The sequence below is a fragment of the Pygocentrus nattereri genome, chromosome 19 (genome assembly GCF_015220715.1).
Source record: "Pygocentrus nattereri isolate fPygNat1 chromosome 19, fPygNat1.pri, whole genome shotgun sequence".
Lineage (NCBI taxonomy): Eukaryota > Metazoa > Chordata > Actinopteri > Characiformes > Serrasalmidae > Pygocentrus > Pygocentrus nattereri.
In genome coordinates, this window is record NC_051229.1 from 33,906,516 (window position 1) to 33,923,770 (window position 17,255).

The 17,255-nt window shown below is 41.0% G+C and overlaps 1 protein-coding gene across 2 annotated transcripts in view; it reads right to left on the reverse strand.

Annotated features, from left to right (window-relative positions):
• pcsk7 (proprotein convertase subtilisin/kexin type 7) overlaps nt 1–9,119 on the reverse strand; it is a 41,177-nt gene extending 32,058 nt beyond the window's left edge. Inside the window, exons 1-2 of one of the 2 annotated variants that reach the window (XM_017691793.2) lie at nt 9,008–9,119; nt 1,959–2,428 (exon numbers count right to left, since the gene is read on the reverse strand). In XM_017691793.2, coding sequence (XP_017547282.1) covers nt 1,959–2,378 — 420 coding nt within the window. In that variant the 5' untranslated portion in view covers nt 2,379–2,428; nt 9,008–9,119. Of the gene's footprint in view, nt 1–1,958; nt 2,429–3,509; nt 3,659–9,007 lie in introns of those variants that run through there. The other variant, XM_037531100.1, reaches the window with a different exon arrangement.
• Between the last annotated feature and the right edge of the window lie 8,136 nt (nt 9,120–17,255).

Consider the following 17,255-nt stretch of genomic DNA (forward strand, 5'->3'; position numbering starts at 1 on the left):
AAAAAGAAAGATCCAGAGGCTGGGCCACCTACAAATGAAACAGCCACCATATCTCAGACTAAAACCTAGTAATAACAACCGAAGAAAATGCAGCAGTGAGTTTCAAACCTTGGTGGCTGACAAACAAAAGCAAAAAAAGAAAAACATTTTTTTGTTTGTTTGTTTATTGTATTGCAATATATTATGAATTCAAACCCAACTGAGAAGGCTACATTGATTATTGCATTATATTCATCTGCAATTTAAATGATCTGGTCGGTAAAATGTTGTGGGCTATGGAGGCTATTGTTGTCAGCTGTATGGGCCTTATGTCAATTACATTAACACAGCTCCCTCATTATTGATTCGATTTAGGCATAAACTTGTCTATTTATATTAACAGAGAGTGAAATTCAATCTTTGCTCTGAAGTTAAAGGTAATTTGTATGGTTTAGTGATCATCTGAAGTAAAACCAAAGTTTATTCTTGACTGTATATATTTATAGAAATATGTGCATTTCTTAAACAAAGCCTGAATAAAGACTAGAAGCCAGAGAGAAAAACGAACACACAACGTATGAAGTTGCTGGTAAAGCACTTAATGTCTGCAGCTGGCCTGAAAGGAAATATTGATTAAAATGATGGTCGATTAGAAGCTGTTAAAAGCAGCACTGAAGGACAGAGTTTTCTGCTTTTGGTCTGAAAGAACCTTTAATTTAACCTCTTAAACTACAGGCTTATTATTCATTTATTAATCTCAAGTAACTACTACACACTGTCAGTACTTACAATCCTTATGATGTGACTATTTTCTTTCTATCTGTATTATAGTAAAATTGATAAGCATGTGGAGTTGGATCTGTGTTGGTACTATGTTTTCAATAACTGCAGAAAAGAAGCACCACTGAGTCACTGTGATTGTTTCTGCGCAAACATTCAAAACGCAATTTGGATTGCGATACAGAAACAATACAATAAAAAGCACACTGGAAAGTGAATTATATATGTGTGCACTTCTTTTTATGCTTAAAATGACAATTTTCTAACAGGAAAAAAAACATCAATTAACTTTTGGCTTTCTCACCCCTGTGTTATATAAAGGCTAATGTGACTCATCACATTATTTGATCTTAAAAGGCAGAAATACACCGATCAGGCATAACATTATTTATTATGCTTGTTTGTACGCTCATTGTCCATTTTGTCAGCTTCACTTACTATATAGGTGCACCTCGTAGTTCTACAATTACAGACTGCAGTCCATCTGTTTCTCTGCATACTTTGTTAGCCCCCTTTTACCCTGTTCTTCAGTGGTCAGGACCCCCATGGAGTAACACTGAACTGGTGACGTAGTGTGTTAGTGCGTGTTGCGCTGGTCTGAGTGGATCAGACACAGCAGTCCTGCTGGGGTTTTTAAACACCTCAATGTCACTGCTGGACTGAGAATAGTCCACCGACCAAAAATATCCAGCCAACAGCTTCCTGTGGGCAGCATCCTGTGACCGCTGATGAAAGACTAGAGGATGACTAACACAAACTGCGCAACAGCAGATGAGCTATTGTCTCTGACTTCACATCTACAAGATGGACTGACAAGATAGAAGTGTCTAACAGAGTGGACAGTGAGTGGACACAGTGTTTAAAAACTCCAGCAGCGCTGCTGTGTGTGACCCACTCGTAACGCACACCAAAACACCACCACATCATCAGTGTTACTGCAGCGCTGAGAATGATCCATCACCCAAATAGTACCTGCTCTGTGTGGGTCCATGGGGTCCTGACCACTGAAGAACAGAGTGAAAGGGGGCTAACAAAGCATACAGAGAAACAGATGGACTACAGTCTGTAACTGTAAAACTACAAAGTGCACCTATACAGTAAGTGGATCTGATAAAACAATGAGTGTAGAAACAAAGAGGTGGTGATAATGTTATGCCTGATCGGTGTAGTTGCTTTCTTGCCTTAAAGGGTTAACTCACCAAGTGCCACTGGCTGGGGTATTCTGGATCATTGAAGGTCATGCTTCGCTTGGACCTGCTGAGTATGTTCTCCTGTGAGTACCACAGCACCTGAGGGTGGGCGGCCAAAGCCTGGTTAGCTGCCTGATGGTCCCGCTTCTCTTTCCCTTCCTCAGCTGGCGCATGGCAGAGCAGGTAGTGGCCCTCCAGCTGCCCGATCTGTCCGTGGTTCTCCAGCCCTGCCTCCTGGGCCACGCTCTCTGCCAGCTCATCCAGGGAGCCTCTATGCAGGTCTGAGCCCTGACTCAGCTGCACTGCCCAGGAGCGACCCGGCTTGCAGGTTGGCGAGGGAGGGAGAGGGCCATGGGAAAAAAGGGAGTGCAGGGTGGGCAAGGTCAGGAGTAGTAGGGGGATGAAGGGAGGGAAGGGGGATGATGCCATAGCAACCGGGTGGGACCCTCAATGCAGATGCACCACATTAGAACTATGGCCTGAAAAGGAGAGAGAGGATGGAATTAGATTCAATTGATGTATGAAAAGGCAAAGACTAGTTACTGCCAGTCCTGTAATGACGCACAGTAAAAAAAATCTTGTTCTTCCTGCTTACAGTCAAACAGTGCTTACATCTATACACACAGTCTTTTCAAAGGCATGCTTTGTACTGTTTGAGAGGCTGTGCAAGGTGTGTTATTATGTTTGAGAGGCTGTGCAAGGTGTGTTATTATCCAGTTAGACACATTTTGACTGTTTGTCCTTTTTACAAAACTCAGATTACTTGAATAATCACCTTTAAATTACTCAGTTGCTAATTTAATCAGTGGGGATCATAGTTTGTTTTCTGAGTCAACTCACAAGCTAATTATCAAACCCCCAAAAAAAGTTTAACCTTCAAACTGACTTGTTACCCAGCTATTATAACATACTCTTTAAAATCTGTTCTTAACTATCGACTATGAAACCAGGATACAAGTTATCTAGAAATTAAAGTGAATAATTAAACTTCACCCCAAACAGCTAATCAGGTGTGCTAGACTGGAGAAACATATTAGGCTGAACTGTGCAGTGCTGCAGCCCTGTGGGCCTGCAGTTTTATACCCCAAGTTAGGCCACTTAGCCCAAGAGAAAAAGACAAGGGCAGATAGATGTTGGCCCACAACACGTGAGGAACACTTAGGACAACAAGCAGAGCAGGGAGAGAGAACAGGATGTCGGTGTGGCATTCAGATGGTAGTAGCAACAACTCACAACAAGAACACTAACAAATACAGATCACTTTAACCACTGAGAGAGGACTGTGACGGAGCTGCCCTCCGCCACAATGTACATATGTTTAAACTTTCTAGGTAATGGGGACATTTCATACTCAGAGACACAAACTGTTTTTAAATAGCATTTATTGATTGAGTGGTTATGCTGGGGAACAAGAGCAAACCTGCAGAGAAAAGAAACAAAACTTAATGGTGAATGTGAATGTTTTATTATTTGTAAATTTAGATTGATTTAGTGATGTAATGAAACATATATTATAAACTAACATTATTGAAACACTTGGGGAAGGCAACAAGTACTTACCTGTGAATAGACTCCAGAGGAAGGTAGCCGTGTTTTCAGTCAGGGAGGAAAACAGGACCCTTTGTTTGCTGCGTTTTTATAGTGAACTTTCCCGTGCAAAAACCGGAAGTGACGTCATAGCACTTCCTGTTTAGCTCAATAAAAAAAAAAGATGGACCAGAATGAGCCAGTCTTGTGAGAGAGGTAATGGAATGTGGTTGAAGCCTAAAACCCTCTCAAGTTGTGATTGAATAACTGACTATTCAAATTAAGCTGTATATATTTGTAAATATTTTTCTTTTTGGCGTTGGATAAATTGCATTTTTTTGTTTTTTTGTTTGGTTTTTCACTGGGATTTAATAAACACAGATTTTTGCACCCCAAACTGGAACGTACCCACGTGTCTTTTCCGTCGGACCATCACAAGTGGTGTCAGAAGTACTACAGTTTTTCAAGGGTGCATAACATTTTCAGGCATTTCTCAGAGTATCAGGAACTGTTTCTCGTGAGATTTTGCCACTTAAAGGTGTTGTGGTATGATCCTGAGAAGTCGAGGTATGGCGGACAGCTCAGGCAAAGATTCCAGTCCCAGTGAAGTAAAGCAGAGAAAAGCAACAGCCAATGCATCAGACACATCACTGCAAGAGCTAGCTGAGATGCTCCAGGGGTTCATGGAGAGCCAGGCTGCAAGTGATGAGCGGGCGGAGCGAGAAGCCATCCGACAGGAGCAGCGATGGAAGAGCCTACAGCACCAATTCCGACAACTGCAACAGCAGGTGGACCAGCGAGGACAGCCTGAGGAGGATGCCAACGAAGGAGCCAGTGGCCAAACAGGAGAAGAGCAGGAGCAGAGAGTACCACCGGGCTTTAGGGAGCCCAAACTGTATCCCCTGACTCCAGAGGACAACATAGAGCACTTCCTGGCGACCTTTGAGCGTATTGCAAAGGTCTGCCGCTGGCACAAAGAGGATTGGGCAATTCGGCTAGTTCCGCTGCTTACCGGAAAAGCCCGAAGTGCATATGTAGCCATGGACAGTGAGCATGCTGAGGACTACGAGGAAGTCAAAGCTGCTATTCTTGCTAAGTATGAAATAACACAGGACATTTACCGCCAGAGATTTCGTGCACTAGAGGTTTATCCTGGGGAGACACCACGTGAATTGTATGTTCGCCTAAAAGAATTATTCTCAAAATGGGTCAGGCCTTGGTCATGCTTATAGCAGAACATACTTTCAGAGTAGACACTCTCCACCTAAATTACCTACTAGTACACCTCGAAGTGACAAGCCGATAAAAAGAACCAATAAAGAAGTTAGGTGCTTCTATTGTGGAGAATTAGGCCATACTAAACCCTACTGTCAACGTTGGACAACTAAGTCAACCCTTCTGTGTACAGTCCCCAGACCAGAACCAAAAGTTGTAGATGAACAGGTGATAGGGCCAACTATTGCAGTACTGATAAATGGTCAGCAAGAAAATGCTTTGGTGGATACAGGCAGTACTCAGACACTAGCCCAAGAGAAAAAGACAAGGGCAGATAGATGTTGGCCCACAACACGTGAGGAACACTTAGGACAACAAGCAGAGCAGGGAGAGAGAACAGGATGTCGGTGTGGCATTCAGATGGTAGTAGCAACAATTCACAACAAGAACACTAACAAATACAGATCACTTTAACCACTGAGAGAGGACAGTATAACAATTTGCATCTAAATATTATCTGAACAACTACAAAATTCGATAATTAGTATAGTGAGCACTTCCCTACAGCTTCACTAAACACATTTTAAGGCTTCACAGTTTTCTAGCCACAGAATTTAATCAATGTTTGTATTCAATCAATTACTTCTTATAATTAGCTACTATCCATTATTCAACAGTTGGTTCCGGCCACGCAAGCTGATTGGTTGAGAGTCGTTCTACCTGTGCTGATATTTCACCTTAACATCACAGGTTTTTCACAAACACTGTATCACTCCACTAAGACGCTGTTGCTAAGCAACAAGTTTGACAGCTGTAGGAGACGCTCAAGCTATTTCAACGTTTTTACTTATTACTTTACCACAAACAAAAAATGGAGGCTTTTAAGATCACAAGCATATTTCGATAAATGCAATTTACCACAACAACAATAAATATTGTCGTATTGTCCAGCTCTAGTTTTGGAGACATAATGCTGTCAACTAGGAATTATTTCTGAAATTAAGATACACTCTTAGCAAAAGATGGTGCTTTAAGGGTTCTTTAGTAAAGAAAATGGTTCTATATAGAACCATGGACTCTCAAAGAACCTTTTTGCATGATAAAAGGGTTTGTTGTATCATGATGGGTTCTGGGGGGGTTCTTTGGCTTGATGGAAAATGTGCGTGAATGTGCTATAGATAGTTCTATATAGACAACATAACAATGAAAGAACCCTTTTGGATGCTACATAAAACCATTTTCAAAAAGGTTCTCTATAGAACCATCTACAGCACTTTCTCCATCAAGCTGAAGAACCATTTCATGATGCAAAGTACAATTTAATAATGCAAAAGGTTTTTATGGTTCTGTATAAAACCACTGTCTTTGCTAAAGAACAACTGAAGCACCCTCTTTTTTAAAAGTGTAGATTTGTTTATGTAATTTAAATTAGTGAAATCTTATCTTGGCCTGTCAGATCTTAACTTACGACAAAAGGTAGGAAGTTTCTGTAATACGGCCCTTGATTTTGCAGACTCCTATAGGCTCCTATAATGGACTAAAGGAAGATGAACCAGCACTTCAAACAGTACAACAGACAGTTCTCTCACATGGCCTGTTTGTTTCAATTGTATTGAGAAATAAAAGCCAGATTAAAAACATGCATTTTGCAAAGTATGAGAACATGATATAAAACCTATAGCGTCACCGGCTTTGCATGCGTTTTCCATTAAAATACTGACCAGAGTGAAAACCAAGCTGCACTGGGGACAAATTAATACAAGCAGATCTCTGATTATGTGTCTGTTACTAAGCCCAGTGATCAAAGTATGGAACAGGTAACTACTCAAAATAAATAAGAATTAGCAGTGTCAAAGTTTGTGTTAACACACTTTATAATATATAATGTTCCAGTATGTAGCTCTTTTTTTTTTTTTTTACAGCTTTTCAATGGTTTTTTTCACGTTTTACTGATGATCATCAAATCAAATTTATTTGTGTAGCGCTTTTTACAACGGATGTTGTCACAAAGCAGCTTCACAGAATTCCAGCAGATAACATCAGCAATGAAAGGAAAAAATATAAAAGTATTTTATATATAGTTACATACATATACACACAAATCTATAATACACACACACACACACACACACACACACACACACACACACACACACACACACAAAACAGGTTTTTACCCACCTCTGTACTGGAAATAGAAGGTACGTAAATCGGAGATATTACAGAGATACTACTCAAAATGTTGCTAATACTGAAAAGCAACACCACAACACAGTTTGAAGACACATCGCTCAACACTATTAATACATGGTCTAGCAGACTGACCAAACAAACTTGTTGCAAAAAGAGACACATTTCTTTTCAATACTTTTGGAATTAGCAACTGACAATGTTAAGATAATTTACCTTAAACTAAAAACGCAATATACATTGTTCCTGGGTCTCAGTAATCATCAGAAAGCTGATTACTACTCAAAAGCAGCATAAATTAATGTGAACATGCAGAAATTTTGAAAAATCAGTGGAACACCCCTTAAACTAGTCAGGGCTCACCTAACTGTGTTGACTGCAACACAAATATAGCCATTTTATTTAGTATCCACAACTACCAGTGAACATACATGTGTCTTCTGAGTGTTGATATATAATACTGACGATGATAAAATAGTGGTGAATCTGAAAAAATAAGGTGTCTATTGAGGGATATTTAAGCAATAGAACACGAGAAAGAGTGCGTTATCTCCAGATAACATCACAGCTGTGATTTGGTCGCAGGCACAAGCTGAACTCGAGTGATAACACACAACCTTGAGTGTTCTATTGCTTTTATACAACAGTTAAATAAATAAAGTAAGAAATTAATAAACTGGGCCCTGAATGCAGCATTTAATATGTTTTAATGTTCAGTTCCTTCCCCCAAATTATAGTTCCTTAACAAGCAGCTCGTTGCTACGTCAGTTTAACGAGCTTCGCCCACTCGCTGCACAGCCGGCAGTTTGTTCTCTAGCTCCACACAGACTGACTGACAGTTTGAGAATTTAGTGTCGTGTCATCTTCAGAGTCCGACCACATCGGCTGTCGGTCAAATGGCTCGAGCATCTCCTACAGCTGTCAAAGTCGTTGCTTAGTTAAGTGATCCCACAAATTGGGAAATTCCACCTCCACATTTAACCCATCTGTGAAGTGAAACACCACATACACACTAGTGAATACACACACTGGGGGGCAGTGAGCACACTTGCCCGGAGCGGTGCGCAGCCTTATCCACGGCGCCCGGGGAGCAATTGGGAGTTAGGTGTCTTGCTCAAGGACACCTCAGTCATGGATTGTCGGCACTGGGGATCGAACCGGCAACCTTCTGGTCACAGGGCCAGTTCCCTCCAGCCCACGACTGCCCCCACTGTTAGCAACAGCATCTCAGCAGACTGAGTGTGTTTGTGAATAACCGTGAAATTATGGTGAAAAAACAGCACCGCTAGAACGCCTCACAACCAATCAGCCTGCGTGACCAGAACTGTTGCATAGTTTGCCTTAGGACACTCTTCATGAACAAATAAAAAATACTGATTAAAATACGCTTTAGGACAAACATTTATCAAAATAACCTCTCTCAGAAACCAGGCTGAGTATTCATAACCATTTCAAGTAATAACTTTCTGTGAGGACGCTTTTGGAGGTTGACGTCTGGTTCCTATCACTACCACTGTGAACAATTCTGACTCGGTAAGTTTCTCTAGAACAGAGCGTTTCACACCAAACCGCTCCTAGTGACGTTATAAAAACCTGAAAGCTAGGTGAAGTCCCCTTTACTGCTCAGTTTCAGCGTTTGTAAGCTAACACGTGTGCCGACGAACGGAAAAAGACAGCATGCGGGTCCGGAAAACACGCGTCCTGTTTTTCTCTGCGGTATTGAAAAGCACACTGATCTGGCAGCAGCGCAGCAGGCAGATTAGCGCTAAACCACAGGCGCAAGACAAGCACTCAGAACTGCCACAGCATTTAAGGTGAAACGTGGGAATTCGAGCAAAAAGCTGGCAGATAAGAAGTTAACTTTAGCCTTGTCTAGACACCCGAGTTTATCAGCTTTAAATACTAGTTTGTCGGCTGGTCGACCGCAATTCACACGTGAGAAACGGTGTAATTCTCAGTTCTCGACACCAGCGTTACTTGAACGCACCTTCGCCACAACGCTAGTAGAGCTAGTTAGCTTACCTAGCTCGCTAGCGGTTTCACTCTCCTCAGATTGACGCTACAGATTTAAGAGTTCAGCTGGACAGCGCTGAATATGAACATTAACAGCTGTTCATTTATGTTACCTTATAGTAAACTTCATGTACGTCAGTCTGGCCATTTTTTCTGTACTCGTCCGCGGACTCCCCACATACTACCTTGTTGTTTCCGCGACGGCTGCCTAGTTTGTAACATCCGGTGTGAAAAGCCCTTAACGCTGGGCTCTGTTCCATTCCTGAGTGTATTCCCTGCGCCCTAATCTCGGCGTTATGCGTAAGCTGTGCAGGGAACGGAGGTTCGCAGGGTGTAGGTGTCGAAAATCACTGACGTTTGGAACGGCATCCAACCGTATTTTCCCAAGCTGAAGCAAACGGTGTTGTGTTGAACAGACCTAAATATTTAAATCCATACAGCTATAATGGAGCCACTAAGGTGACATTGTAATTATTTTGTGGCCACAAATTAGTATATTGAGGCCATAACGTATTATAATAAGGCCACAAATTACATGTTGAGGTCCACAATTCTCTATATTGAGACCACAAGTTACTATATTAAGGCAACTAATGACATCTTGTGACCTTAGCAGAAGAAGAAACACAAGAAGACCATGGTTCTGCTGCAAGTAGTACACTTTCATGAAACACCACCAGAAAGGCACATGCAGGTATGGCTTCACCCTGATGGTAACCAAACCCAGCATACCACGAAATAACCCCACTCCCTTACACAGTGTAACACAATAAACACACAAACATGACTTAAATTAACAACAAACAACACTAAACAACACAGTAAATCACTTTGTTGGAGGCTGTGCACATACCATGACCCTTTGCACGTGGCTGTTGGCATAGCTATGTCTCCAGAGTCTCTCAGAGGCAGCATCAGCCAGTAGCAGGTCGCTGCATAGCCTCCCTTCAAAGGTCAGCTGGTGACCTAACTGCACGGGCCAAATCATTGGGGGCAACACAGAATCCTTGTTAGAACAAATGCCATGGTGCACTTGGTCCTCAGTGTCAAGGGCCCCCAGTCCTGTCCCAGGACTACGGCTCATCCAGTGTGTGGTAGAACTTCCCACAGCACGCCATGTCAAGGCCCATGCTGCTGGGGATGATGGCAGCAACAGCGACGCCTTACCCGGCCCTTCTGCCCTTACCGTTACCCAACGCAACAGCAGCGCTGTCCCAAAAGCCACTCGTACATGCTGGGGCCCTGCCTCCACTGCTGGTGACTGACTTGACCATGGTAGCATTTCTGTACTACGTGACGTGCTGCTCTGGTTGCACAGCAAGCCCATGATAGTGCTGCCACCAGGTGCGGTGTCTTCTCTCTCTGCAGTGCTGACTCAGCAACTGTGCTGAAGCTTTCAATGGATTTGCTTGCATTTTTACCAGCTTCTCTCTCTTGCTTGCACCACTACTGTGTCTCACCTCATTGGCCTCACTGCAGGCCTCCCTGCGCTGGTGCTGACCTCCAGCCTCACTGCGCCCTCAAGCCTTGCCAGGTCGTCTTTCCCATACAAATTTGCAGCATTGTCTCCATCATCATGGCCTTTTTCCAGGCTCTACTTTTCTTGCTATGTGTCTATAAATTCAGGGTTGTGTCATTCCTGCACTGAGGGGAGGGGTAATCCCTCTTCTGACACCAGTGTTTCGTAATTTGTGGCCACGTCTTATTACAAAGCAATCAGCATGTCACCTTAGGGGCTCTGTAGTAAACTAATACCAGAGTCATTCTATAATTTGGGGTATCTTCCATGTCCATTAATGATAATTATATATATATTGTAACTATTTTTTTCAAAATGTCATATTTTACATATTAAAAGCATGTTGTAATATCACTGAAACATTATGTGCATCTATTTACATTTACAGCATTTGGCAGACGCTCTTATCCAGATTGACTTACAATTTGATTATTTTTACACTGGTAGGCGAAGGTAGTGTTAGGAGTCTTGTCCAAGGACACTTATTGGTATAGTATATGGTGTTTTGCCCAGGCGGGGATTGAAAGTGACAATATTTGCTCTGTCTGTTTATTCAGTTGAGGGTGTCTTGGTTTCAAAATAATTAATAAAAAGACGACAATAAATATTTAAAAATTTATTTTAAAAGTTTATATACTAAAGAAAAAAATTGTCAACACAACAATGTTATATATATATATATATATATATTAATTGGTTGCATTTTTTATGATTTTAAGTCAATTACATATTCAAATTAGACATGAGGCTGTTCAAGAGAATGACATGTGGTCAGCATTTCAAGGCCTGCCACTGAGGTTATGGGTCAAAATAAGGAAATTGTCAACTAAGTTACTTAGTAATCCACATGATCAGTCATCATTATCACATCATTATAATTATCAGTCTACAGTTAAAAAAATTACATATATATTTTATTTTTATTTATATATTTGTTTTTTAATAGATGCCAGCAGCTGAGAAACAGTAGAGATAGAGTACATATGTATATAAACATATATATATATATATATATACACACACACACACACACACACACACACACACACACTAGTAAAAAAGTAAACTATAGGGGCAGCAGATATTGTGTAGCGCCCTCTGCTGTCATTCAGAGCTAACAGTTACCAGCACGTCCCATTTTGGCCATTGGAGGGTGCTGTTGGACTAAAGACTACTTTTCATCTGCAAAGTACGGCGCACATATTGGTCTCTTCCAGCTTGAGCTCAGAAACAGTGTTAAGCACAATAACAAATCTGAAGAATTCATGACTTTTCCCTGTTTTTACCCTATTTACCCCGTATCCCCCTGTTATCACTAACTGTAGTACCTTGCCTATTTGCTCTGTAATATCATTTCTTTTGACACCAGTACTGATATATAAATATGAGCATGTTTAGTGCACTTAACAGCTACTGAGCTTGCTCCATGTCAAGTGTTAGCTAGAGGGGTATAAATCCCCCCAGCATTAATCTGTGGAGTAGTGGAGTGAAGGAGCTCCATACATAGTTCTGGATCATAAATCCAATCATCCAACATCAGTATCTGACTTCCATAATGCTCTTGTGGCTGAATGCAATCAAATCATCACAACAATGTTGCAACATCTACAGCAGTGCCTTCATAAAAGAGTAGAGGCTTGATGTCAGCAGGCATCTGCAAACTTTTGGACATGTAGTGCGTGTGTTGTTGAGGTGGCTGAGTGTGTAATAGATTTTATTTGCCTTCCCGATTGTCTTCAGGCACATTTGAGACTTTGGAGCTAAAGGAGGTGAATGGGGGAATAGAAAGAAAGCCAGATGAGGCCTGCAGTGCTGCGCCGAAGGATGGAGTGACTGCATGAGTGAGTTAGTGAGTCGGTTGCTTCAGGCTCTTTATCCGTAAACTCTTGTGTCACGCTGGTCTTTCGACTTCACAGCTATCAGCCCTCGAGCCTTGATTTGATCATGTCTTTTGTGGAGGACTGGATCACAGATCCCAGGTATGTTTGAAGCGCTTTGATTTTGAGGCTTGACTATGCAGAAGGACTGATGCCTGGGAACTGGAAATCTCAGTTACATGCAACAACTTCCTTATACTTTCAGAAAATGACTCTCACTCTCTCTCTCTCTCTCTCTCTCTTTTTCTCTCTCCCCCCTCTCTTTCTCTCCCCCCTCCCTCTCTCTCTCTCTTTTGCTGCAATGTGTCCCTTCAGCCTTTTCAGCTTTGCCAGTGATGGAAACAATGGGAGAGCCATTCATCTTTCGCCAAGCGCAGCTTGGGGCACTTGCAGGTGAGACCTAGAGAAAAAAAAATGGCCTTGCCAGAAGAGCAAGAGCTTTCATTTACTTTTCTTCTGCCCATTATGACCATATATCTCTAGAATCTCTTCAGCACTCTGAGGCATCTCAGAGAGCAGCTGCAGCAGTTGAAGAATGGTGAGGATGCTGCCCCCATTCACCTTACACCTCTGCTGCTCTGCCACCCACCCCTGTTGTCAGTGGAACTAATATACATTACATGGCCAAAGTACAGTACTGTGTGAATGTTTTTACACATCTAAGCAAATTTTTAAACAATGTACCTCAGCAGTGAGTTAATCACAATATACATTAGAATAAAGTCGTATTCATAATTCAAATAAACATAAAAACAATAAAAAGTAACAAGAATTTCTTGGGTCCATATTTTTCCTGGACACCTTCACAGCCGCCACAGAGACTTGTTAATTAATCATCAATTACATCATGAGCACAGTTTACTGAAGCACTGGTTGGCCAAACCAGGAGTTGCTTTTTAACTACAAATAATACTGGGCTTCCTCGAGGAGAGGCTTGGAAATGGTTAAACAAACACACTAACATTCATAAAATCACTATTTATTATATATATATATATATATATGCTCATCTGTTGCTGCACAGTTTGTGTTGGTCATCCTCTAGTCCTTTGTTAGTGGTCACAGGATGCTGCCCACAAGGTGCTGTTGGCTGGATATCTTTGGTCAGTGGACTATTTGCAGTCCAGTAATGACACTGAGGTGTTTAAAAACTCCAGTATTGCTGTGTCTAATCCATTTGTACCAAACAAATATATACTACTTCTACTGCGTATATAAATGACTCTCTGTATGTGTTGTAATAGTCCAATCAAATAATATAATTATTTTGATCCCAAAGCATAAAGAAATCACACAGTTTACTGAACAGCTGCAATCTGTGATGAATGAGCACACCTCCACAGATGGGTTATTGATTCTCTATTCATCTGCAGCCCATACAGTCCAAATATGAAGGCTTAATCTTTCTTAAAGCCAGCTGCTAAAGGCATAAGTTTGTATGTTGGCTCAAAAGGTTTTACAGCAACTTAAGTAGTTGTTGTATTGAATTGTATTGGTCTGAGTTGCAACTAATGCTAATAAAGTTAATAAACAGGCTTTTTGCAACACTGTTATTATACTGCATTATAATTGTTAATATTTCTGGTGATAGGATCAACCCCTTAATTGGCCATGGGCTCACTGGCAGGCCCAAAGTTTTATAACTCATTTCTATAACCTAAGAATAGCTCAGCCACTTTGCCCTGTAGTTACTGAGTGTGTATGTAATAAGCCTGGGATTTTAAGGGGTTAATAGTTCTGCATGTTTCAATCTATTTATAGTAATTTGCTCTAGTCACATTATCAATAAGTACAAGATGACCAGCTCCACTGGCAGCCGTGCATGACCATGCCATGACACTACCACCACCATGCTTTACAGATGAGGTGACATGCTTTTGATCATGAGCAGTTCCTTCCTTTCGCCATACGCTTCTGTACCTCATCTCTCTGTAAGATGTTATACCAGAGCTGTACAGGCTTTTGTAGATGTTTTCTTTATTCTAAAGTAGTCTGTCAGTTTTTTAGGCTTACATCTTGTGATAGTCCCTCTATGTTTAAGTCTGGTGGAATTTTCTTTTCATTGTTGACTTTGACATGGATAGCCCCTAAAGTATTACAATGGTTTCATTATTTCCTGGCAGCATGTTCTACAGCAACTTACTATTTATTTACAGTATTCGTACTGTTATATACAATTATAATACTGCATTTTATAGCCGCTTACTCTAGACTTCTTTCATATTCAAATGCATATTTGAAAAGCTTGAACATTCTGTATTTACAATTGCATTTCCCACGTAAGTGTGCATTTTTTAAGCCATAAATTCAAATTCAAATGCAAAATGTGCCTTTGTGCCACAGTACTGTATGTTGGCATCAGCTATATGTCAGCATTAAGATTTGCTGTGGTGCAGAGTTGACTCTAATTAAATTAATAGATTATGTACTTCCTTATGTTCCTTGACTGTGTCCTCCTTCTGAAATCTTCTCCTGTCCATATGGTGGCCCTCAAATATAATCCCTGTTTGATGTGCTAGGCCTCTATCGAGACCAACCGAACACCTGTTCTGTAAAAACCATGAGCATATGCGTTTGCCACACTAAAAAGCCTGCTCATAGAACTAAGGCTTCCCTTGTGCACACTGGATACCTGGATGCATACATTTTACAGAGGTTTTCATTAGCCCACGTCTGATAAGAGGCCAAGCGGATATTAGCCTCTTTACGCAATATTGGATACTGGCTCAGACATTAATTCCTCCTTAAGTCCATACAAGCTATACATACCCCACATACTAAGCCTGTGAGATATAAATAACTGTGCTGTCCACTTGGTACAAATGAGTCTTGGCCTCTGAACGTGACCTCTAAATGGTTGGGTTTCCTAGTTAATTCAGGGAGCAATATGCTGTTATGAATGAAGATGCCAAAAACAGGAAAGACATTTTGATTTCTATAAAGAACCTTTCAATTGATGTTTTAAATGGTCATTTTATACATTTGCTTGCAAATTCTTTGCGGTCAATGGTCTCATTTCCACTGTAGAACCAAATGGTTCTCAGGGCCATACTGGTGTGAGACTGGTTGCAGTTTCTTTTTCCATGTGCTGAGCTGCTAAACCTGAACCAGGTAATATTGAAGAAAATTAGTCTATGTGCTCTAAATGGGTGGAATCCAACCTGCACTGGGGTGTTTGGATATAGAGCTAAGCTTAGTTAGTTAAACTTAGTTAGGTAGGAACTTGGTAGCATTAGCTTAGCTAGGAGGCTACAGATCCAAACATCACAGAACAGGTTTAATATCAGCTTAATGTCCCTCAAACCAGCTGATTTCGCTTCCTCAGATTTGAGTCATTATCATCTAAACTTGCATCAGTAAAGCTTTTTGTTAGTCAAACCTGTGCTGTAGTGAGCAGAGCTGTTATCATGCTAGCTAAACTAATCCTAACAAGCTCCTCTTTTATTAGTTATCAGCGCTGTTTAACATTTGGAAACTGTTCTTAGATTGAAGCTTTGACATTTATTTAATGGCGCACTGCTTTTATTGGTATGGAACCCATAACATCACCAGACACCTTACCTTTCCACCAAGTCTAAGCAGGAAATGCAACCCTGTGGACTTCAGAATGTGTCCTACTGTGGTCACATCATCAATAAGTACAAGGTGATATATGACCACGCCATAACACTACCACCACCATGCTTGGCAGATGAGGTGGTATGCTTTGGTTAATGAGCAGCCCTTCCTTTCTCCACACTCTTCTTTTCCTCATCTGCCCATACGATGTTGTTCCAGAGCTGTACAGATTTTTGTTGAGGCTTACATTTTGTGATAAACCCTCTGTATTTAAGTCTTGTGAAAGAGGTGTATCCCTACACTGTAAAACATTTCAGTGGTTTCATTGTTTATGCAGCATTTTCTACAGCACTTTACTGTTTATTTACAGTTGCCTATGTGCAATTACACTTCCCCATTGTCGCACTCCAGTCCTGCCAGTATTAAAATGTATTTAACTCTGTGAATGAGGCAGTTTTGTCAATCAAATGCTGAAGATGCCACATTGGGAGGGACTTTTTAAGTTTTAAGTGTGGAAAGTGTCGTAAGAGGAAATGACGAAAAGTCTTTGGTGCTACTAGAGCTGCTAGTGACACTCACCAACCAATCCGTGGATAATTTTGTCAAAAGTGATTCCCTGTTGTTTTGTGTGGAAGTGATTCTTAACCGACTATGAGATCTCATAGCTGCACAGGCCCCAGTGTTAGTGAAGCCACTAGAGTTGCTGGCTTTGAGGCTCACAGGACAGAAATGAAAAATGCAAATACGTGTTTTGCACCCTTGAATAACCATCTTTTTTAGTTAATAACCATCTTTTAGAGTGTAGTCCTTCTAAACTCAAGCTCTTAAAAAAAGATGATTCACCATGGGTTCTTTAGTATAGACAAATGGTTCTGTGTAGAACCATGAACACTCAAAGAACCCTTTGCATGATTAAAGCGATCATGAAAGCGTTCTTCAGATTGACAGAAAATGTGCTGTAGATGCTTCTGTATAAAATCTTTCTGAAAATAATTTTATATAGCACCAAGAAATGGTTCTGCTGTTGCTGCAATGTCAAGCCTGAATACAAGAGCTGAACCCTTGTTGCCATACATTTGGAACCATTTTCAAAAAGATTCTGTATAGAACAACATAAAACATGTTCTTTCTCAGTCTGAGGAACACTTTCACGATGCACAGCGTTGAGTGTGACGAACCATCTTTTGTGAGCCTGCAGCCAATTACTGTATTTGTACAGTTGTTTTTCCTGCACCCCAGCACTTCTAATGAACAGCTTGTACGTTCTCTAATGTTCTCTAGGTCTCTGAGAACCCTCAGTTTCACATGTTTACAGATATGGTCAATTAACTGACTTTCAGAGGAGTGGACTGGAGCAAAACCTCGACCTCTGATGTAACTCCAGCCTAATAATCAAACAAGTGACAG